This window comes from Neolamprologus multifasciatus, chromosome 10, assembly GCF_963576455.1.
Source record: "Neolamprologus multifasciatus chromosome 10, fNeoMul1.2, whole genome shotgun sequence".
Taxonomy (NCBI): domain Eukaryota; kingdom Metazoa; phylum Chordata; class Actinopteri; order Cichliformes; family Cichlidae; genus Neolamprologus; species Neolamprologus multifasciatus.
The window spans coordinates 3,818,264-3,843,149 of record NC_140448.1 but is presented as its reverse complement, the minus strand read 5'-3'; the positions used below and the strand labels follow the sequence as shown (position 1 = coordinate 3,843,149).

The 24,886-nt window shown below is 40.7% G+C and overlaps 2 protein-coding genes and 1 long non-coding RNA gene across 7 annotated transcripts in view; 2 read left to right on the top strand and 1 right to left on the bottom strand.

The window, feature by feature from the left end:
- The window catches only part of samsn1b (SAM domain, SH3 domain and nuclear localisation signals 1b), a 76,907-nt gene that overhangs the window by 26,137 nt on the left and 25,884 nt on the right, over positions 1 to 24,886 (bottom strand). The gene's annotated exons all lie outside the window — the stretch shown is intronic.
- Positions 1 to 24,886, top strand: part of gdpd5a (glycerophosphodiester phosphodiesterase domain containing 5a) — a 35,455-nt gene that overhangs the window by 2,157 nt on the left and 8,412 nt on the right. For both annotated transcript variants that reach the window (XM_085175939.1, XM_085175940.1), the window contains exons 2-12: positions 5,124 to 5,298; positions 13,376 to 13,479; positions 15,177 to 15,270; positions 15,350 to 15,409; positions 15,501 to 15,599; positions 17,350 to 17,443; positions 17,728 to 17,873; positions 23,117 to 23,199; positions 23,428 to 23,578; positions 23,846 to 24,067; positions 24,323 to 24,468. In XM_085175939.1, coding sequence (XP_085032065.1) covers positions 5,182 to 5,298; positions 13,376 to 13,479; positions 15,177 to 15,270; positions 15,350 to 15,409; positions 15,501 to 15,599; positions 17,350 to 17,443; positions 17,728 to 17,873; positions 23,117 to 23,199; positions 23,428 to 23,578; positions 23,846 to 24,067; positions 24,323 to 24,468 — 1,316 coding nt within the window. In that variant the 5' untranslated portion in view covers positions 5,124 to 5,181. The remainder of the gene's footprint in view (positions 1 to 5,123; positions 5,299 to 13,375; positions 13,480 to 15,176; positions 15,271 to 15,349; positions 15,410 to 15,500; positions 15,600 to 17,349; positions 17,444 to 17,727; positions 17,874 to 23,116; positions 23,200 to 23,427; positions 23,579 to 23,845; positions 24,068 to 24,322; positions 24,469 to 24,886) is intronic.
- On the top strand, positions 5,305 to 10,320 carry LOC146509379 (uncharacterized). Its single transcript, XR_014876632.1, has 2 exons — positions 5,305 to 7,552; positions 7,650 to 10,320. It is a non-coding gene; the product is annotated as an uncharacterized LOC146509379 (long non-coding RNA).

Below are 24,886 nucleotides of genomic sequence, written 5' to 3'. Positions count from 1 at the left end.
TTCATCAGAATTTACATTTACTAGTCAGGACTGTTGTTGTGTGCTTGTTCACACTGGTTTTACTCAAACTTTAGTCAAACTTTCACTGCAAACATTTAATTGTATTCAAAGCTGTCTGTTGTTTCCCCTTGAACGATGGTTAAAGTCATTATTGCACGACTACGTTACCTGTTGTCTGGCTCCAGACCTTTGAACGTTTCATATCTATTGAGATTACTGCTTTTTTCTTGTGTCGTGTCACAAAACAGCAATTTTTAGGTTTAAAAAAAGAGATGAATAGATAAATACATAAAATATAAAATAAAAGGTCTGTCCAATAAGTGTCAAGGCAAATGGTGAAACACCCCTGAAAACAGAGTAATAGCAGAATTCAGGTGAGGCTGCTCATCGGTGTGAAAATGTGTTTCCACGTATGCCGTGTCAGAGTGAACTGCATGTGATATGCTGACAGTTCTGTCTGTCATCAGGCTACTTTACTTTGGTTGCACCGACTCTACCTTTTGTTGGAGCTCTGTTAGGATATCTTTTGTTCTGCTGAGCATGGCATTTGTTCTTTGCAATGATTAGCTTGGTCAGAAATATCAGACCACAGTGCTTTAAGCCAGACATCAGCTCATAGACTGTGACATGGGATGTTTTTTTATTACAGGTTTTGAAGCCTCAGTGTTATCAGCTTTTCTTTTTCTTTTTATTTGATAATTTTTAAAAAAAAAAGATGTTGGAGGGCTGAGTTATCACAAACGGATCGTGACCTGAATTCATAAGATGAAGGGGCCATCGTGGCTCAAGAGTTGGGAGTTCGCCTTGTAATCGGAAGGTTGCCGGTTCGAGCCCCGGCTCGGACAGTCTCGGTCGTTGCTTCCTTGGGCGATACACTTCACCCGTTGCCTACTGGTGGTGGTCAGAGGGCCCGGTGGCGCCAGTGTCCGGCAGCCTCGCTTCTGTCAGTGCGCCCCAGGATGGCTGTGGCTACAATGTAGCTGCCATCACCAGTGTGTGAATGTGTGGATGACTAGATATGTAAAGCGCTTTGGGGTCCTTAGGGACTAGTAAAGCGCTATATAAATACAGGCCATTTTTACCATTTGCCATTTACAATGGTAAAAAGTTACCATTTGGTAACAATGGTAAATGGTAACAATGGTAAAAAGTAACAGACTAATCACTACTTTTGGTTACTTAACTTTTCCAAAGTGAACCCCTTTGATATATTATTTGTTATATAATTACATTAAAAATGTTCCAAACGGCACCAACACCACAAACTAAGTAGAGAGGCCCAGCTCGGTGACTTGAATTAGTGGAGACAGCTGTAAAAAAACAAAAAAGCAGTATTGATTAATTGAGCTGTAAGTGGACATTAGAAGATGTGCAGTTTTTGTTGCTTTCACCTTGGCTTAGTTTTCTGTTCCCACATCACTGCTGCTTTCCCTTTTAGCGCACGTACTGAGGCACCACTTCTTCTTGCCAGCAAAGTTTTATTTCCTTATGCCCCGTTTATGCCTATGTCACATGCAGTATGTGGGTGAATATGAGAAGAGAAAGTATAGTAATTTGTCCTTCAACCCTCTGAGGTCCAAGCCATCATGGGTGGAAACTCTAACCATAAATAAAATGCAAGGAGTTATGGAAAATTTTGGAATGTCAGCTACAAATTATTATATAAATTTCCCCCCTTATTCCTGATAACTGTGAGAGGTGTCTGAATGTTGTCCAAAGCTATGAGGAAATATTTTCTCTCTAAAGGAGGGTGAACTCGCTGAGAAACTGCACCCAGAATCTGACCGATGTAGGCCGTCCTTAGTTTACTTCATAATGACCACAGCTCTGTGATGATAGCACCATGGTGACGCAGACAGACAATAGGCTAACCTGGCTGGAATAAGCCCACTGTGATTTCAGCTCCAGTTGGCCCTTGTCTGAGGACAGGGTGAGATTATGAATGCTGGAAATCTGCCAGCGCAAGCCTTCTTCAGGCCTGGGAGTTTCCATGTAATAGCCCGGCAGCAATGAAAGGACAGAGATGTGCGAACAATTTCCTCTTTAAATACTGTTTATAGTTTTAAATTAGCAGTAAATGGTAGACAAATATTCACACTTAAACACTGAGAAGCCCTGAATAGTGTACACAGCTCACAGTCCTTAGCGTAAGACACTTTCTTTACTCAACAAGTAGAGTTTAATGTGGGGTATTATGCCGGCTCCAGCTCCACATACAGTTGCTGAGAAGTTTACACAGACTCATCATGGACATGAATGTCATGGTAATTTGCGGCTTTGTTGAACAGCTCTTTCCTGGAATGACTGTAAAGCATGAATCTTTAATATAATATAATCTCTAATCTACTCTCTAATTTCTCCACAACGCCTATTAACCTACTTAGAGATGCACCGATACCGATACCCGATACCGGTATACGTATCAGTGCATCCCTAAACCTACTGGCTAATAGTAGTTAATGCTCTTTGTCATCAATCTCTTTGTCATCATAAAAAGAATTGGTTTTGGTCTTTTGAACTCACCGAACTGACCAATACTCAGAGCAAAGGGAAAGTCCAAGAAACTCAGTGAAGATCTACACAAGTTGGGAAGGTCTGATGGAGCCATTTCTAAATAATGGCTCCATCAGACAGACAATTATACATAAGTGCAACACATTCAGATGTGCCATAGCTTTGCTAAGGCCTGGAAAAAGACCCAAACCATCTCCTCAGATGAGAAGCAATTGGTTTATGCATGCAATGAACCGGGAACTGTCTGAACACCAGTGTAACCGTCCACTGTGAACTCTGAGTTTTACGTTGCTATGTGTGCCAACCACGAAAGAAGCATCAGTATAATCTGGGACTGTTTTCTTGCCAGTGGTACTGGTGCTTTCTACAGAGGAGTCAGACAAAATGCACACACTTAGACACAACTGCGACATAACAGGACAATGATCCCAAACACACTTCAGAACTAGTTTTGAAATAGATAAAGAAGGCTAACATTAAGATTCTGGATTCTTCCTAAAGCCACTTAAACTCTGTTAAAAAGAGGGCTGTGTTTAAAACTTAGTTCCATGCCAGGAACCCCAGTTAAATGAACTCCACCAATTCTGCCAAGAAGACTGGTTAATTAACCAGGCAGAATTATGCCTAAAGCTTTTTGGTGGCTGTCAAAAGTACAATAAAAAAGTATGACTTGTTTGAAAGTAGTCTTCTAAAAAAATCTATATTGAAATCAACTGATTACTAAAACAGCATAAAACTGCATTCACAAGGACTACAAAAAGGTCTGTAAAGCTCCATATTCAGATACATCGAAGTATTAAGGAGTTAAATTATAGCAGCGCACATGTCACCATTAGCTGTTCCACTATTAGCAATTACCAGTTAGCCACATTAGCCCCTTGTTATCGTTAAGCAGTTATCAGTGGGACATCTGGCTTGAGTTTTATAGGCAGTGTGAGAATCTTGTAAGTCATTTGCGAGGCCACTGATGAAGCTGAGGAATGCAGAGGGCTCTGCTCTACAGTCGCTCTTTCTAGGAATCTTTTCTAAGACGGAAATGACTGAATTCGTTGTTTTATAAAGCAGGAGAATAACCCTATCCATTGGGCTGTACACCTTTTGAAGACTAAGGTCATTTGTAGGACCCAAATCCTGTATTATTTGGATATTTATTGAGTATTTGGTTTGAAGTTTTGGGCGTCAGATATTCACTTTATAGTTGCTCACTTGGAGACTTTGTTATTAGATTTAAGCACTTTTTATACCCCTTTATCGTTACAAAAGGCTTACTGCTTCACAACCACTTATTTCTCTCCTGGGAAAGTTTATATTTTTCTTTCTGTCTGCTGTGACAAACCATCTGAAGACATTTCATTCTCTAGAGCACCAATGTTAGGTGTTTTATAAACCTAAAGGGCCTAAGATCACATGCTTAGAGCATAAACCTATTCTCAGGATCGAGGTTTAATTATAGATAGAATTGACACACCTTAGGTTACCTGATTCATTATAGTAAATGGAGGTTATTCCATGGAGAAACCATCTGAAAATTCTTTTTTTTTTTTTTTAAACTTCTATTTAAATTTATTTTTTTTCACAAATCATGGTCACAATACATAATGGAAACGTTGCCATTATACACAAAAAACAAAACAAAACAAACAAACAAAAAAGAAACCCCCCATCCCTCCCCACCCGAGGCTCATGTAAAGAGAAACAAAACAAAACAAACAAAAAATGTATGTCACACATCTGGAAAATACGTTTTTATATAGTCAATAAATGGGTTCCAAGTCGCAGAGAATTTTTGTTTTTTGTATCTACGTTTTTCCAGTGGTAAAAAGAAAAGCACCTCCTTTAACCATTGTATGTATGAAGGAGCCCTATCAGACTTCCAGTGGAATAGAATAAGTCTACGGGCAAGCAATGTAGCAAATGCTCTGGCATTTTCCTGAGATTTACTCATTTTGTATTGAGATGGCATAACTCCAAAAATGCCAATGCGGAAATCAAGCACTAAGTTCTGCGCACTAATATCAGATAATGCTTTAAATATATTTCCCCAGTAATTATCATAATCGTAATTACCATCTGAAAATTCTAATTAAAAAATGCGACAAAGAGACCAACTCCTCGAGAGCCTTAAAAACAGTGCTTTCTATGGCAGCAATTTTAGCTAGCACCAAAGCAGAAAGATGTTCTCTGAACCAGACGTGAGTTGAGTGCAACACGCTGTCTCCTTCTGACTCCTTTTTTACAGATGTTCAAGGGCTCAGACTATACCACACAGACATGTGGTACCAGCCGTCTCAGTTCTATTTGCTACTCTTAAACAACCATAAATCCTCACATGTGTAAAGACTGACTCAGCGACTGTAATTCGTGCACCATATTATTATGGCTGTATGAGACAAGACTTACTATTTACTGGTGTGTTGACGGTCTCTCGCAGGTGTTGTGACTCCAAACAGGGTGCAGGGCTGTCAACATCTTCTTGTTGTTTTGTGAAAATATACCTCAGCGACATGACGTGACACGGCATGTTGCTGAAAAGGGTAATTACATACGTGAAGTCTGAGCTAATGTTTGAAGGCTTGTTTTGTTTAGTAACAGTTCTTCTTCTTCTTCAGGGTTCCCAGTCCTGTGTGGGATGTTAACAGACTGGTGTCACGTTGAGGCTGAAGGAGCATGGTGAAACACCAACCCTTACAGGTCTATGAGAAGCAAGTCTTTGTCTCCTTTGTCACTGGGATCTATGGTTGCCGCTGGAAGCGATACCAGCGTTCCCAGGATGAAAGCTCCAGGGTAAGAATATAGCTCTAACCATAAAGTATGGATGCTTTAATAATAGTTAGAACATTGCAAATGCTGTCTTTGTGCAAACCTTTATGTAACCTTATTCTAATATGCCAATTATCACATAACAGACTGGTAATGACATAGCACAGTCCTGCCTGGGCTGCACTGACACTGAGCACACCTCAGGCATAAATGAACTATTTTCAATGTTGTGGTTTCTAAGACCAAATAAGTAGATCAGGCTGTCAAAAAGGTGACTACACAACGGGAGCCTAATATGTGTATATGTATGTCCTGTTGTATTTATACCCTTATCACCTTTTATCTTTAGGCATTAGTCATTGTTTAAAAAACAATATAATTTTGACAACTTTACAGTTGTAATTCTTTTTTGAAATTCCAGGAAGTTCTTTGAATATGAAGTTCAAATCATGGTTTGTACATACAAACCACATCCGTACAAATACATAATGTGTATTTTCCATGAATGTGCAAAAGCACACTGATGGAAGCAGTACAGAGCTTTTATGCAGACTAGGGCTAAGTCCACACGTACCCGGGTATTTTTGAAAACGCAGATTTTTCTATGCGTTTGCACCTTTCGTCCACATGTAAACGGCGTTTTTGGTCACTGAAAACTCCGGCCAGGTTGGATATTTTTGAAAACTTCGTTTTTGCATTTACGTGTGGACGAGAAAAACGGAGAAAACGGAGAAAACGGAGAAAACGCAGAAAACGCAGCGTCAAAGGTGTGCGCCTTTTTTGACGTCACACTGTGCGCCACGTTATTGTTTCGGTGAAATGAATTTCTACAATACTGTTACTGTTAATTGTCTCTGCAGTGTTTAAATGCTTACATATACACACACAGTTACTGTCCCTCCACACATACGACTCGGTTCTGCTTCTATGCCCCAGCTTTGTTTACTATTTCCCACCGAGACTTCTAGACTTCTGATTGGCCAACATTTCTGCACGGTTAGGAAAATAGCGCCACCTGCTGCTTTGGCATGTTCCTAGCAGCGTTTTCCTTCATTTCTGCGTTTACGTGTGGACGGGATTATTGTTTAAAACGAAAATCTCAGTTTTCAAAAATACCCGTGTACGTGTGGACGTAGCCTGAATAGCATCTGCTGAAGATCTTTCAGGCTCACTGACTCTTATATCTTGTATGGATGAATTATCAAGTGCATTATACTGTACAGTCCATGCACTCTCATCCAAAGTATGGTGTATGTCGAATTAGTTGCCACTTAAAATTATAATAATTATTAATTGTTATATATTACTAAAAACGAACACAATCTTAAACTAGCATGTATTCTTAACTGTCTCACTGGCATCTTCCTGCTCAGTGTGTCAAACGGAAGTTTGTTTGTACCTTTGGACACCAGGCTCAGTGAATTAGAGACCCAGGTCTACACCGCTCAAAATAATCCTGTAACTAGCCTGACCCCAGTAGCCATTGTAGCCAAAACCAGTAGCTTTGTCCCGGTTAGCTGTCCCGGTTAGCTGTCCCTCAGCGTGTCGTCCAGAGTGAGGAAGCGTATTCCATGGAATCATTTACATTTCCACTCAGTTTTGTCAGGTTTGGCTGTGTGACAGGCAAGAGTAGGACCCAAATGCAGAACTCAGAAAGGGAAGAAATGAACTTAAAGCAGCAGCTTTATTTGTTGTGTAAACGAACTACAAAGTACAAAGAAACACTAAAAGAAGCAAACAAAAGATAAAATAGAAACAAAGACTTGATGTAAACGAGAGACCACGAACCACTCCCTTTAACACACAGCTAATGTCGAGGACTTGAGAACAAGCAAGAGAAGACAGTGGACTAAATACACATAACGAGGGGATGGGAAACAGGAGGGTAACACAGCTGAAACGAATCCGATGTAACGAGACAGTGAGGAAGCAAAACTGGATACGCTGAACACGGGACAAGAAACTATCAAAAGTAAACAGGAAACATGAGACACACATTCATGAGTAGGGATGGGTACCGGTATCCGGTGCCATGATGGCACCGGTTCTGACATAAACGGTAGTAACCAGACCGAAAAGCAGCGCACATTTCAGTGCTTTTTTTCCTGAGCTGTGATACACTTTAGATTCTAGCCAATCATTTTACGTTTCCGAGGATAGTAGGCGGGTCCAGGTACGTACGTTCTTTTAGAGCAGAGCTACAGATTAAAAATGCCCAAGATGAAGCAGTCAAAGTCTGGCTGTACTTCACAGCAAAAGATGCAAACTGTGCAACTACGTTGAGTAGGCTAACCACGTTATTACATTAATGCATGTAAGGTGAACTAGCAAACATCATCATAGTTACATGCGGCTGTCTTCTTGTTTGATGGCAGATGCTCCCTTCATCCTGGCCAAAAAGGCTAAAATGACCAAAGAAAAAGTGGGAAACAGTTAAACATGAGAGGTTTTTGGACAAAGTTTGTGTTTTTTCCATTGTTTAAGCTGCTTCCAGCCAAGAGTGATACCATATATGCCCCATAGCTGCAGAAAAGGCTAACATTGTTATCTTTTTACAAAAAAACAGCTGAACATGAGAGGTTTTTGGACCAATTTTGTGTTCTCCATTCTTTAAGCACCGGTTTGAGCACCGTTTAAGCACCGGCACCGTTTCAAAAGTACCGGTTTGGCACTGGTATCAGATAAAACCTAAACCATACCCATCCCTATTCATGAGACATTGACTGAATCCAGGGAACAGAAACAAGAACCTAAGAGCTAGAAACTAAACAGAAACTAAACGCCTCCTGAGAACATGAGAACCATACCTAAGACAAGACATGAAATTAAGAATCACAGCAAAATGTTTTTGATAACTTTACAGGCATTGTAACATTTTTTGAAATTCCATGAAGTTCAAACAGCAAAATGTCCAAAAACTAGAAAACATGGGGTCACAGATCCAGCGCCATGACAGGCTTACTTGTTAAACTGCAACAGGCTTTTGTGGGGTTTTCCATGATCCACTGAGTATTTCTCATTCACTCATCTCTTTTAACTTTCTATATTTATTCAACAGGACTGTGTTGAATCATTAGCAATGATTAAACTGTAGCTGTCTCTCCCTTTCATTTGCTCTCATCTTGGTCCCCTCACCTCGAAAAGGTCATTTCAGATGGGTGCACCTCTCTGAGCCTGATGTTGCCAGAGGTTTCTTTCTGTTAGAAGGCAGTTTTTTCTCCCTGCTGTGACCAAGTGCTTGCTCACAGGGAGTTGTGTGATTATAGGAATTTCCATCTAATATTGTAACAGCTTTACATTACAATTACAATTACAATTACAGTTTTTTATTCCTAAAGGCTGAAGATAAATCTATTAGCTGCTGATGTCATTCCACTTTTTTTTCAGTTGAATTCCTAAGAGACTTCTAGACCAAGCCCTAGTAACTGGGGAAAACAATCTTCACTGCAAAGCAAGTGATAGAATCAGTGCAGTGTTGGAATGTGAAGAGCAGAGTCAGACACCCAGCTGTATTGGATACCCGCTGGGCAGCCACAGCTCCTGCTGCTGGATGTCGTCTTTATCACAAAGAGCCAGTGGCTCACCCATAAATTAGTCTGTTTACTGAATGTGTGAGCCGGGCACTGATGATGTGCTGAGCAAGAGGATAAAAAACAAGCCCACAGCTGCCTCTCTCCCCACTCTGTCTCATTTACAAAGCTTCATGTAGTGACACACACTGTGCGTGAATATAACTAGAGAAGTTTGAATTTATTAAGTTTAAGGCTGTCTGCTCAGTCTGCTACACACGCTTTGATTGTATTTTGTTGGTAGACAGTCTTTCGATTCATGAACTTCTGTTTTGTTTTGTTTTTTTACTCTGGGCTCTCTGAGTTTTACACTTTGACATGATTAAAGGTGTGTGAAGCAAAAATGTAATAGTAGGTATTAAATCATATTGGTGGAGTCTTTCTGTTCTCATCAGAAGGCCTGTGTTTTAGCGTAAAAGCTCTCATACCTGCCCGTTAACATACAGCAAGGTTTGTTAAAAAAGTAGAACAGTTAACATAATAATAATGGATTGCATTTATATAGCGCTTTTCAGGACCCCTCAAAGCACTTTACAATGCCACTATTCATTCACACACTCGTGGAGGCAGCTACAGTTGTAGCCACAGCTGCCCTGCGGCAGACTGACAGAAGCGAGGCTGCCATATCACGCCATCGGCCCCTCTGGCCATCACCAGTAGGCGGTAGGTGAAGTGTCTTGCCCAAGGACAAAACGACCAAGACTGTCTGAGCCGGGGCTCGAACCGGCAACCTTCTGATTACAAGACAAACTCCCAACTCTTGAGCCACGATCGCCCGAACATTTAGCTAATGAACCTGAGACCAAACCGCATCTATAACGAGAATAAATATTAGGTGTACCCTGCCCAGACAGCCACATACAAATAAACATAGCTATGTATCTGGTAGCTGAAAATGATGGTACTGGATGATAAAAATCAAACACCTTATCTGAGTTAATCTGGCTGAGACATAATGAGACTTCCATCTGTGGAAGTCTCATTATGTCCTCTTGCACTTCTGCCTCTATAGCGGACGCTGAAACTCCTCCACGGTTTATCCTTCAGTTTGATTTAATGTTGCCTTTGATGTCGGAAACGGGACGTTTAGGCTAAAAACTGTTTGGTAGCTGAATGGATTTGTGTCAGTTTGTAAGAGACGAATTGTACAAATTTAAGGTTCATGGTGGAATTACAGAGCACGCAGAGTAAGTGATCGGAGCTGGAACAATCTACCAAAATCATGCACACTGGATGGTGTCTGGACTTGGCTGAAAAGCTGATATTGAATGGTAGCTTTTAATTGAGCAAGGTCAGTGGTATGTTTACAGTTTGCTATACAGTCTTTGGCCAAAAGAGTTCATGACTTTTGATCAGAGTAATAAATTATAATAGTTCATATAATTTGCTTACTGTTCCTTTTTGTTTGCTCACTTTTTCACATTTTACCAAAAATCGTTGACTCTTCAGAATGAAACAACTGCTTTAAATTGAGGGGGGGGGGGGGGGGGGGGGGGGGGAATAAAATCTGTTCTTTATTTGTATACAAAATTGTTCAGTTTTCCTTTTATTTTTAATTTTTTTGAGGGTATTTGTGTCCTTGCATTGTCAGTGACCTAGCCTGTATCCCAATTCAGGGTCTGCAGCCTTAAAGTACGCAGCCTCAACGATCCTCAAGGGCTGCGTACTTAAAGACCGCTAAGGCCGGAAGTGCGAGGCTTGTGAAATGAGACGGTCTAGCCTCCGTTGCGCTGCCCAGGTCTGCCTAGCAACCATGATACTAACAGCTGGAAACGTTTCATACAGCTTTGTTTGACAGAAATGAAGGAGAAAATCATTTGTTCATTTGTTTGTTTGTTTCTACATGAGCTTTGATCATTCTCTGTAAGATTAAGCTCAGCTATTGAACGGCGTATATTTTAAAGTAAAGGCTTTGAAACCAAGTTAGTACAAACGTCACTAATGTCACATAACTTTGCCGACATGTGGCCAACAGGAATGTTTTAATGTTCTTCGTTATTAAACACTTGCACATAAATAAATGACATAATATTCAGTACTTACTTAAAGTTTACTCTTCAGGCGCCCCTCATCCGCCGTTTTTTTTCGGCAAAATTATCCACACCCACCGCCGCGCTATGCATTCTGGGATATGTTGGGTCACAAAGTCTACACCGCCACGTCCTTAAAATTCAGGGAAATGAAGGACGCATTTGAGGGCCGCATTTCGGATTGGGACAGCCTTCGTCGCGTCGCTGTGACGTAATCGGCCTTAAAATGCGGCCTTTAAGGCTGCAGACCCTGAATTGGGATACAACCCATGTTCAGCTCATACTGGTCTGATATAGACCAGTCTGTAGTGTATTTAAAAACAGAGGTTTGTGGTGTGGTGAAGTCAAGTGAAGTAAGAAGATCAGGATTTATGAGCACTGTCAGTGGATGGGTACCAGCAATGCTAAATGGAGACTTGGAGGGATGTTTGAAAGCCATATATCACTCAGGAGAAAGCACCATGTGCTGGACAGCTAGACTTCACAGTAAATGGAAACTGCACAATAAGAATAACTTGTTAAAGGTTACAAAGTGAAAACAACAACCAGGATTGGAAGAGTGGATGAAAAGAAATACATTTAATAGAAGCTATATAACAAAGAAGGTCTCTCTATTTCATTTATTCAGTTCACTTTTGTTTTCATATAAATAAAACAGAACAAATCAAGAAATTCCATCATCTTCATTACTTTGTCCATTAACTTTAAAATACTGTTATATGTTGTCTGTTGTACACTGATGGTACACTTGGCTTAGGCCCTGACATAGGGCAATTTTGCCACGCTTGTCTCTATTACCATTTTCATTACCAAGGACTTTTCTCAGCCAGAGATTACTTCAGCTGCTGGTCACAACCCTTTTCTGACCCCATGGGTGACCCCTTAATCCTACCAACAGCGGGTGGTAGATTAAGGAACTAGAACCCTTGTCCAGCAAATATATGGTTGTTTTTTATTGAGGTGAGGACTGGATATTGCTTTGGATGCTGTATTTTTGTAAAGGGATCATTTTGACTCCATAACAATGACTCATAGCTTGGACTGCGTTTCCATGGGAGCACGAGGTAAATGTGACGTTGGCTCAGTGTCACATAGTTCTTTATTATATGCTCACCACTTTGAGATCCCGGTAGCTGCTACACAAACTAAAAAGATCCTCTGGCTGTTGTGATATTTCCGCCTTGCCGTCATGTTTTTGTGACCGAGAAGATTTTCACTGATGGATGGCCTCTCTTCTCCCGGCTAAAACCTTTCACAGGCTTTTCACTGATGGCCCAACACATTCATTAGTGCGGCCATTTGGTCTTTACCTGCACACCCATGTAATAATCTCTGAACCTCTTACATAAGCCACTGGAAATGGTGAGTCCAGGCACGGTGTGATGCAAAGCTGATCAGTGCTCAATAGGATCTGTTGCCTGGCCTATCATACTCTACACCTCCCCTTATATGGAATTAGCTCCTTAGCCTGTTAACTAGTGAAGGGAAGAGTCCTTGACTGGCTGCTCAGGCTCTCCTCTCTGTTTTTGCCCCAGCAAGCATGTAGAAAGAGAGGCTGTATTTCTCCCTCGTTAGCTTCTCTTCATTGGTTTCCCGTCAAATTCAGAATTGAATTTAAAGTCCTTCTCCTCACATACAGAGTCTTGAATAATCAGGTCCTGCTATATCTTAAAGACCTCATAGTACCTTACTAACCTAACAGAGCACTTCACTCTCAGACTTCAGGCTTACTTGTGGCTCCTAGAGTTTCTAAAAGTAGAGCCTTTAGCTGTCAGCCCCTCTACAGTGGAACTAACCCTCTCTACTTTTAAGATTAGGCTTAAAACTTTCCTTTCTGATAAAGCTTACAGTTAGTGCTGGATCAGGTGACCCTGAACCCTCACTTAGTTACACTGCAATATGCCTTGGCTGCTGGGGGCTTCCCATGATGAGTGTGTCTTCTTCATGTGTTCATAAACCATTTGCATTTAATCTCTGGCTCTCGTCCACGGTGTGTCTTTGTCCTGTCTCCCTTCCCTCACCCTCAGTCGGTCACAGCAGATGGCTGCCCCACGCTGAGCTTGGTTCTGCCAGATGTTCTCCCTGTTAAAGGGGAGTTTTTCCTACTACTGTGGAAACCCTGAAATATTTGGGTCTACTTATGTCTTTAACCACTGCAGTTTCCAAATGGGCCATTAGTTTGTTTAAGATCTATTCAGGTTCACAGCATTTCAAGCTAAGTGTGCAAAAAAATGCAAAAGATTGAAAATTAATAATAAAAAAAGATGTCTTGGATCTTTTGGAGTTGCATATATGGCGACTGGATGAACATGATTTCGTCTAAGCAAGACTTTGATAGTTAGAAAGAAAAACATCTGTCAGTTTTAACTCTTCAGATTTATTTGTGCAGCACTTTTCAAAACCAATGTTACAAATGTTTCCCAGAAACAATGAATAAAAGAACAAATTGAAGGCAAATTATGTCCACATAGTCCACAATCAGCTGTTTGTGTCCTCTTCCAGTGGGAGTGTACGTGGTTCGTCATCCTGTGCAGCTCCTTTCTCCTGCTTCTCGTTTGGGGTTACTTCTGGTTGATGGCTCGAAATGATTTTAATGACTTCAATTGGTGAGTCGTTTTTTTCATTATATTACTTTGGCTGAAAAGCTGTTTAAGACTTGCATGTTTGGTAATGGTTGATCAAGGACAGCAGAGTGGTGACCTTACCACAGTGGGGTGGCAGCAAGCCCCTTCAGCATGTGTATTTTAAATAAATACCACGAACAAATATGTTGATGCATGCAGGTAAGTAAATCCCACAGTCTTTTCAGTGATGAGGAGTATCGACTAGAGATGGCACGATACCACTTTTTTATGTCCGATACCAATATCATAAATTTGGATATCTGCCGATACCGATATGAATCCGATATAGTGTGTTTTTTAATCAATAAAACTGTTTTTTAATATCTTGCTGCATTTTGTATAAGTTCATACTCAAGTTTAAATAAACAATAACACTAAAGCTATTCTGTTATACCTGTATGTAAAAAATACAACAAAATATTTCATAGTTCAGCAAAACTGATCAAACTAATAACCTTAAACCTGCTCCATCCTCCCTATTCTGGTATTTTAAAGAGTACTTAGCAGAAATATTAAGCAACCTAACTAATAGGGTTGCAAACTCCCAGAAAAAAAAAAAAAAAGGGAACCACCCTCCACCTCATGATGCTTAATCAACGTAATCAACTTTAGTTTGATGCAGTGTGAAAAAAAAAGTACATTTTTCAAGAATAATTAAATAGATTCAACATCTTTCTTCTACAGAACTGCAGACTGCACAGATGGTATCTTCCCAAAGGAAAAAGTAGTATAGCTTACTAGGGTATATTAGACTTAATAATTACTATATACAGTAATGGACTTCTATACATTTTACATCATATTAAAACTTTGGGTGTAAGATTCAGATAATTATTCATTAAAAGCTACACATTTTAAATGAGAATAAGAAAGAAAAGTATGTCTTTGTGCCCCCTTTTCCCTGTTAATGACCTATCGGCCCCCCTGGCTAAACTTTGCTAGATCCGCCCCTGCACAGTTACCAGCCGTCAGCTACGTAGAAAAAGATCCTGGTGTAGAAATAATATTAAATAAATTCTAACAACTGCTTATCAAGCTTAAACGTGCTGCTGTTGTTCAGCTCCTGGTTTCCTCTTTCTGGTGCAAAGTGGGCCAAAAACAAAGAAGAGAGACGGACTCACGACAGAAAAGCCGATCAGCTGATCATTGATCAGTTTCATGATTGAAGCAGCAGGAGAGAGAGAGAAGAGGCAGTCGCTCCATATGTCTGTTGTTAAGCTTAACGTGGGAATGCTTTACAAACATTCAGAGATGAACTTACACACTTGCTTTACTTCTCTCTGGGAAAACTTCCTCGGAGATGAAATGCCAGTTTGGTAGCGAGGCTACAAATACACACAGCGGCTCTATCTCCCGACGTGCTACGGTTATGAGCCGAGTTACGCCGTGTCGCAAGTTTTGTGAGGTGCTTTTTTGATATTTAATGGATCGGATTACATTTTTTACTTCTCTCCGATATCCGATCCAGAATTTAGGTCAGTATCGGACCGATACCGATACGTAATATCGGATCGGTCTATCTCTAGTATCGACGTGGACCCTATTTCAAGGATGAGGATGTACACATCCTGGACAGGGAGTGTCATGAGTGTCACGATGTCATGTGCAATTAAGGCAAATTACTCTATTTGACAAAACTGAATTAGTCATACCACCAACATTCGTTCTGTTCATTCCAGGCTGGTGTACAACCGTTCTGGAGAATGGAGAGATGAGACAATGCCCATCCTCGCTTCCACCACTGTGGGATTCAGCTACGTCACATTCTTATTGGTAACACTCGCAAATGTTAGCAGACTTGTTCATTGATCAGTTAAGACATACAACTTAATGAATCTTACTCTTTTTGCAGATCTTAGCACTTTTCCACATATCTTTGGGCCAGCAGCTGAATCTCTATTGGGTTCACAAGGTACGGTGTGAAAAAACAATCCTGCCATTGATTCGCTCCTCTGATGCTTTCAAAGCAAAGTCAGGTTCATCGAGGTGTCTGTTCTCCACAGATGGGGGTGCTGGCTACACTGCTCACCACCATCTCTGGTGTCATTTTTGTCGATGACTTATGGGGAGACGAGTGGGACATTCTGATTGCATCACTGCAGGTTTGTCTACAGTTAACAACACTGTAATAAAAGTTGATTATTCTCTATTTTTCCGATCCATTTGGCTAAAATTTTGTATTTAATGATCCATAAAAATAATTCAATTGTACAAAAAACTGAGCTGAACTGCTTCAGCAGATATTATTTGGAATTTATACTGGGATGGTGAGGTCGGCATTTTCAAAAACATTATCGCAAAAGAAGAATTTCCAAATAAAAAATCTCTGCACTGGATTCATGTTTCAAGCTCTGCCAGGTCTACAGGCAAGTGTTAGGGTGAGGTGGGTCAAATATGGCCAAATATGCAAATATGCTCAATTAATTCTATGCAGTTTTCTGGATCAGATCGATAACTTTCATTACAAAAATATAATCATGTAGGTTTCAGAAACATCTTCTCAATTGTTCTCTGATCGGTGACTTTGAGGCATTGATATGATGTCAAGTGTGCTACAGATGTTCTGTCCAAGTGTTTAGAATCCATATCGACTCCTCCCCTACTATTTGTTATTTAGTTAGTCCCCCTGAGCCTGGTTCTGTCGGAGGTTTCTTTCCTGTTAAAAGGGAGTTTTTCCTCCCCACTGTTGCCAAGTGTTTGCTCGTAAGTGTTCATTTGATTGTTGGTGTTTTCTCTCTATGATTGTAGGGCCTTCACTTAGGGCTGCTCAATTAATCGAATTTTAATCTCGATTATGATCTGGGCTTTCAACGATCATTAAAAATGACTGAGCCGATTATTAGCCCCTCCCTCGTGCTTTACTCTCGCGCTGCTCCGTGTGGCAAATCGAGCGCACCTCTCTGCATTTCGAACACGTGTCACAACAATTAAGAGCAGCGGTCTCCAACCTTTTTTGCGCCACGGACCGGTTTATGCCCGACAACATGTTCATGGACCGGCCTTTAAGGTGTCGCGGATAAATACAACAAAATAAAAATAGTACCGGTACCCAAAAAAAGAAGGTTTATTCATAACACACGTGAAAAGACCCAGGAAAACCGAGTAAACGATAAAAACGATAACAAAATAACGCTGAAAACCGATAAAAACCCTGAAAACTATACATTTCACACCTGAGCCTCAACTCTCGCGGCCCGGTACCAAACGACTCACGGACTGGTACCGGTCCGAGGCCCGGGGGTTGGGGACCGCTGATTAAGAGGACCGAGGGAAGCTCGGAAAGCTAAGCAGAAGTTATTTGGAGAGGAGAGTGACTGCTGTTGGTTGAAAAGAGGTAAAAAAAAACTTGAGTGGTGTGGAAACATTATGGGTTCATGAGTCAGACGTGGATCAAGTAGACACAGTGTGTAAACTGGTGTTGCTACAGTGTCGTAGCTGCACCACAGAGCAACACTGCAAAGTTCACTAAACATAGATGTTTACATTTTTCATTTATTTCTTATATTGCAAACATTTGCACTGTTATCAGTATTTGCACAATATTTTATATTATCTTTAAAGTCATTATTCAACACATTGTTATTGTTAAATAAATATCGTCAAATAATCGAGATCTCAATTTCAGTGAAAATAATCGTGATTATCATTTTTGCCATAATCGAGCAGCCCTACCTTCACCTTACAATACAAAGTTATTTGTTCTATGGAACGTAACATTTGATATATTCTCCTGTTCAATCGTTATACTGTGTGTGTATTTATCATAACAATGTGGCAAAGCTTTGCTCTAATGCTGTGTAATGACCAACCATCCTTTAAGGCCAGCATTTCACATTTACGCTTTGTTATCAGTACACAGCACCTTTCCTGCATCTTGGCGCCCTGGTAACAGTGACAGCTATCAGCTGGCTGGTAGCTGGATATGTTGTCCGCAGAGAGAGATCCAGTAAGTGCTGACTTGTGTTTCAAGTAAATATCATGTTGGGGATTGCTTTTGATTTCTTGTTCCTATTTGAAACGTAAAGTTGCATTCAGTATTATTTGTCTGTACACGTATGTCATTGTCTAATTTACCCTGCTTTAGTGGATTGTTTGTCCTCATTCAAGCAGCTGCCTGCACTCTTACCACCCATCAAAGCGCACAAAGCTAACTACTGTTTGTTATTAGGAGTAGATGGAATGAGCTAAAGTTGCATTATGACACTAACAACCCTTTTTGCACTCTCTTAGATATCCAGGTGATGGTGTTGTTTATCTACATTGTAGTCCTCCTTGCTCTCTGTTTGGCACCGCTCACGTTCACCTGCCCCTGCATCATGGACCGTCATAGCCTCAAACCGCGACCAAGCGTCATTGGCCGAAGAGGAGCTCCTATGGTAAGTTGGGGCTTTGCCAGACTTTACTACCTGATCCACTTAATTGTTCAAATCGGCTCTTTGTGGGAGAGGCGTGGCTGCCAGGAGTACCAAGTGTTCGGTTTTTGCTGGGTTCCACAAAGCTGTTTGGGTAATAACAAAGAAAGGAAAAAACAGAAAGAAGAAGATGCAAGAATTTTTCTGTACACTCTGTACGACAAATGCGGTGTATAGCTACAGAACACAAGCGATAGTGTCGGGCTCAGTGTGAGAGTGCGTCAGCAACATGCTGTCATTTCACAGCTGGGCAGGTAGATAAGAGACGCACAGAGACGTTCAGAGCTGTGTTTGCTTTCACCTCAGTGCAGTGTACCAAAACTGCACGTAGGTTTTAGATAAATCAACACAGACTAATATAAAATGCATCTCTCTCTCTCTGTAAGTGGACGCTCACGTTGATTATGCTGCTGCACACAACCCTCGTATGTAACGTACAGCATGTGTTGATATGATAATGAAGAACTCTTATATTTCTTCTGCCTGTCCCTTACTCCAATTGTAATGTCATTTATGGAACTAAACTATGATGTGTTGTGTAGGTGTCATAGAAAAACCAGGGCAATGTTGCTGAAATACCATTTGCACACATCTGTTTGAAACAGCCTTAACAATTCATAATTCACAGGACTGTTTACAGACTAAATAATGTATCAGTTTTGCAAGGTGTATGTCTGAGCCTGTCATCATTTATATAGAAACAAACTACAGTAAATAATAGAGGTGGGAATCACCATACATCCCACGATACGATATTATCACAATACTTAACGCACGATACGATATTATTGCAATTTTTTAAAATATTTTGCGATATTCAGATTCTGTACATAAAGGTAAACTTTATCAATATTCATTTTATCTAATATCAAAGTCTCACACTCAGTCTTTCTCTCATTTCAGTTTTATTGTTGACAAACTGAACGGTTTGTATTACAGTCTAGTCCAACTTAACTGAATCAACCATCTGGTACAATTATAGCTATTCTGAACTATGCAATTTATGAAAACTATGCAGCCCCTTCAGCAACTGAAGAATTTGAAAGTAAATTAAAACAAAATATAATTTTACATTAAATAAAAAAGTTTTAAACTTAATTAAAATAAAACATGTCTTAAATTAAAATAAGTAAACTGTCATGTTTATTGCTGCCAAAAACAAGTTAAACACATTTGGACAGTGAAGGAATGTCAGGATTCTTGCTCAGAAAAAGGATCAACATGCTCTGAAGTCAGAGCACAAAAACCTTTTTGTAACAAAATATCGATTTCTGCTGTCCCTGTATCGATACATTATTAGCAAACAAAATATCACCATGCTACATAGTATCCATTTTTTCCCCCACCCCTAATAAATAAGTTAGTGTGTGATTCAGGTTTAGCTCAACTACACCACATACTGTACTGTACATCTCAGTGTTATTATCTCCATCACGTTTGTGTGTGTGCGTGTCATTCTGTCTGTAAACATGATAGCTTGAAAAGCTTTGAATGAATACTGGTAAAACTTAGAGTTGGGTCATGGTAACAATCCATTCAAACTTGGCTTAGATCCTCCAAGGTCTTCAATGTCAACTTGATGATTTATTGGTCAAAAATGTACAAAAAGCCTTAGAACTATAATTAAACTATGATTCGGTTTGTGCTCATGGAGCGCTATAATTTGTTATGTTATTTGTATTTCATACTTAAATCTTTTAGTGTTTTTGCAAATGACATGTGGGGTCCCACAGGGTTCATGTTGGAGTCAAATTGTTGAATGTTGTCATTGTGTTTCTTAAATTTGTAAAGTCTTAGTGCGAGCAGCAGGATCAAAGACATTCCTTTGTCTCTGAACACCTCTCCAGCTACTCTGGAGCTGGGGGAGGCTGAACAGGCTTCATTATAGACACATCCTATATAAAATATCTGTTTCTTGTGTTGTAAGCTTCCTGTTGTTATGATCCTTTTGGTGAGCAGGAGGTCACACCTATGACACACACATTCTCAAATACACACACACACACACACACACACGTTCTTGCACATGCATACACATGCATACAGGTGCTTACACATACGCACACATAGTGCCTTATCTTTTAGAACCATAGGGGGGTTTTATGAGGGGAGGTGCTTGTGTTGTGTAAACTGTAACTGTCATGGGAATAAAAGGCTACGAGGAGGGCTGCTCTTTGAAGAAGTTGGTTTAAAGAGGAGCGTTCAGCCCCAAGAGCCTGGTTCCGACCAGTCTTCCATCGCTAGCAAGTAAAAGACCGGTTGAAGATGTTCTGTCTTGTTTTTGTCCTTCATGAGAATAAGTCTCTAAACGAGCGGGGCCTGTGGAAGCGCAGACCCAACAGTTCAGTTCTGGGACCTTTTTCTTCTGTACATGTTACCCCTAGGACTTACCATTATGCAATTCCCTAATGCAGGGGTGGGCAACTCCAGGCCTTGAGGGCCGGTGTCCTGCAGGTTTTAGATCTCACCTTGGGTCAACACACCTAAATCACATGATTAGTTCGTTACCAGGCCTCTGGAGAACTACAGGAGCTAATTTAGCCATTTAAATCAGCTGTGTTGGTTCAAGGACACGTCTAAAACCTGCAGGGACACCGGCCCTCGAGGCCTGGAGTTGCCCACCCCTGCCCTAATGTGTCTTATCACTTCTATGCTGTTGATATTCAGCTTTACTGCTCTTTTAAGCCGATGGAAGTCCATAAACTGTCTTCTTGAATAAAAACTTTAGCTTCCATTAAACAGTGGCTTGGAGACAACTACTTGCAGTTGAACTCTGAGAAGTCAGAAACATTAATTATTGCCCCTGACAGCCAGAAATCTACAATCAAACAGCATCTTGGTTCTCTTGGATCATCTGTTCACCTGAGCCTCAGGTATCTCGTGTTGTTTTTGATTCTGTCATGTCTCTAGAGCAATACTCTCAACAGTTAAATAGGAACTGCCTTTTTCAGCTTAGAAACATCTCCAAACTGGAAACTTTTTTGTCTAAATCTGAGTTAGAAATTATTATTCATGCTTTTATTTCTTCTCGTTTAGATTATTGTAACAGTCTTTTTCTTTGTTCGAGCAAAAATAATCTTGACCGTCTCCAGTCAGTCCAGAATGCTGTGGCAAGGCTTTTAACAAAGACACGAAAAAGAGAGCACATTACACCAGTGTTACGCTCATTACACTGGCTTCCAGTACATTTTAGAATTCATTTTCACTTAATAGAGACCTTTAAAGCTTTGAATCGTGACGCTCCTGTCTATATTTCTGATGTTTTAGAACCTCACGCGCCCTCTCGCAGCCTGAGATCATCTAATCAAAGGCTGTTGGTCGTCCCCCGAACATGTTTTAAAACCAGACGTAACAGATCTTTTAGATCTTTTAGAGCGGTGGACCCCGGGTTGTGGAATTCTCTCCCTCCATCTTTACGCTGCCTGGATTGTATTTATTCTTTTAAACATCATCTTAAGACTTATTTATTTAGACTATCTTTTAATTAGATTTGTGCTGAATGTTTGATTGTGCAGTTTTATGTTTATCTGCTTTATATTATTGTGAAGCACTTTGTGGTTTTGATCCTGTGAAGAGTGCTATATAAATCAATAAAGTAAGTAAAAGTATTATCTCTACCAGTGGCGGTCCTAGCCTGTTTGGCACCCTGGGCAAACACTGCCTCTGTGCCCCCCCCCCCCCCCCCCCCCCACACACACACACACAGGCACACACATAAAACATATTAAGGATTGTACATTGACATAAAACTGTTGTGCACACACACATATGAAGAGAGAGAGAGTATGCATAGTATGCAAACAGCTACCAAACAGCCATCATAATTCGTCATACAATGAGAACAGGACAAATCAACAATTGACACTGACTAATTAATATTAAAATCTGTAACATAATGTTTGGAGTTTAGTCTGTTACTGTTTCTATTTTTACCATTTCTTCTTGGAGCAACTGTAACCCACATAGTTTCCTTAGGGATTAATAAAGTATTCTGATTCTGATTGTTTCAGGATGACCTGCCATTATCCAATCACACATCTGCTTACCTGCATCTTTTGCTCGTTTCTCCTCCTCTTCTTTTCTCTTTTTTCTAAACTGAGCACCTGATGGTTTTGAACTTTTCTTGTCCATCTTCCATTGGTTTTAATTTTGCACTCCAGTATGAACACAAATCCCTCAACCCGAGGATCACCACAACATGATCTAACACACCTACACCTTAGTTCACAGATTCAGTTTGTCTAAGGTGCATTTCTGGGATTTTGCACAACCCAGGATTAAAATCACGAATACATAATGGACTTGGATTTACAACATTATAAATGAAATGTGCTCTATTTGGAAGCAGCCAGCCCACCTCCCCTTTCAACGGGTTGTGTGTGAGACTTTAAATCATCAAACTGTAAATTTTAAATTGTCATTGATCCCTGTGTATGTTTATTTCCTTACTCTTCTTATATTTATTGTTTGTGTACTTGCACTGCTGTAACTGGAGCCTCGTCGTCTCGTCTCTCTATATACTGGACTGTACGTAGCGGAGATGACAATAAAGTTTACTTTGACTTCAGCAGCGAGCATGCGCACCGAGGGCTCTCGCGCTCAAAACATCGGTGCAAATTATGAGTCTGTATCATAATGTCTGGTGTTTTCGTGTTTGTTAGTTTGTTTTTATTTTGTTTTATTTTGCGAGTTGGTTATTAGACGCTGCTCCAGCCAGCCAGAGAATCCCCCCGCCGCCCCGCCCTCTCCTCCCTGTGCCACAAGCAGCAGGCGCACCTCGCAAACGGAGGGCGCCCTTACTCCCAGCAAGTGGGCGATAGAAAACCGATCAGTGCGCTGGCTGATGTCGGGGCAGCATGAGTACGAGCAATTATTTATTTATTTATTTTTTGCCGATGCCCGTGATGCCGCCCCCCACCATGATGCCGCCCCGGGCAACCGCCCGTGTCGCCCGTATCAAAAACCGCTACTGATCTCTACATATGAGAAGAATGTGAGAACGTTGTGATATTAACATTTAAACATAGGATTGTGAAAATAATGAGCTGCTTGGCTCATAAAGAATGTTTGATGACTAGATTTAAAGGGAAGGAAGCCTTTTGCACAAGTCGAACATAATGTTTTTATAATTCTATTATTTCCTCTTGGTGTGTGTTTTGTGCACACATCAAGTGACTGACAGTCTTTCTGTGATCTCTTCGCTCTAGCTGGCTGCAGAGAACACCGTGGTGTCCTTCAACAGAGCCCTGCAGCATGGTGCCAGCTCCTTGGAGGCTGATGTCACCATAAGGTTATAAATCACACATTCACTTTTGTTTGCATTTAATGCATGTAGCTTGTGCTGAAGGTCCACATATGGATCCCATTTGACACGCAGGAATTATGAGAGAAATGTGTGATTCAGATCTGTTGCCCTTCAGTGTTTGGTGATTATTAACACATGTCGCTGCTGCTTTTTCATTTAAACTGCGTTATGTTTAGTTTTCCTATAAATTTTAAAGTGCTTTACTTCTTCCAGTGTCGATGGGGTTCCCTTCCTCATGCGAGACCACACTCTGAGGCGGACCACAGATGTCACTAAGGTGTTTCCAGCCAGACAGTATGAAGATGCCTCCTTTTTCAACTGGACAGAGATCCGCTCTCTCAATGCAGGCCAGTGGTTTTTGGAGGTACTAAAATCCACTTCATCTAAAGCCACCTCAGGTCCATCAGCTCTAAAATAAATTTTCCCCTCAAATAGCAAAACTGTGTGTCTCATTTTCCTTTTAGAATTTAAGGGATTAAGATCTAAAATTTGCAGACGCTTTAAAAATTTTCTAGAACATTTTATCAAACATAATTTAATGCTACAATAAGCTGCATATAATGTGGAAAGATAAACAAATATGCTCCACCTCAGTGTCTACCTCGCTCTTGTTGTTTTCCTCTGCTTGTAGAGTGACCCCTACTGGACAGCAGCATCACTGACAGCGAAGGAGCGGAGCAGAATAGGCAACCAGACGGTTTGCAGTCTGGTGGAAATGCTTCGTCTGGCAGCTAAGGCCGACAGCTCCGCGCTGCTCAACATTCACAAACCTCCACCAGAGCACCCACGCTACCGCAGCTGGTTCATGGACACGCTGCGGGCTGTGCAGAAAGCGGGGATTCCCCTGAAGAGGGTGACGACTAATAATAATCCTTAAATGAATTTAGCTGTTGCCTGTAGTAGTGTTCCCCCTTTAAACACACTAAATATTAAATATTATAAATATTCCAATAAGGAAATTATTCTGTGAATTGTTGTGACAAATCTTTTGTTTTCCTTAAATACTGTATGACAGCTTACGATATTATAATAAGCACCTTCTTGCAAAGCATTTAAAACTACATTTTGTCTGATCTGGGTCTTTCCATGTGATGTGTGTTTGTCCCAGGTGACGTGGACCCCCGACACAGACAGGGGGAGGGTGCGAGGGCTTCACCAGACCACAAGTGAGAAGCTGTCAGTGGAAGCGATAAGGCAGAGAGGAATTACAAGTCTGACCCTCCACTACAGCAAGGCTAGCCACAAAGAGCTACAGTAAGAGCAAGCAGCTGCTACTAAGCAAAGGAAAAAAGGCTCAGAAGAACCCTAAAGAAATGTCAAAGGAGGCGTTTTGTGTTATTTTAAGCAAAATAAAACAACAACAACAATTTACAAACCTAAGTGTTTGCTTAACTTGTCCTGTAGCTTGATAAAGTGTATTTAAAAGGGGAACTAATCCCTGAAACAGTTTTAAATACAGTTAACACTAAAGGGAATATCTTCTGACTGGTTTTGGATTTAAAAAGCTCACTATTTCTGCTCGAGGTTAGCTGCTTCAAGTGACATTTATCAGTACCAAGCTCAGGGCTCCAGGGCTGAAGAATTACACCAAAAATGACCTAAAAGTGCTAAAATCTGAACTTCCTCTAGTGGTTAACGTTAAGCTGGCTCCAAAGGTGAGTCAGTCCTCAGA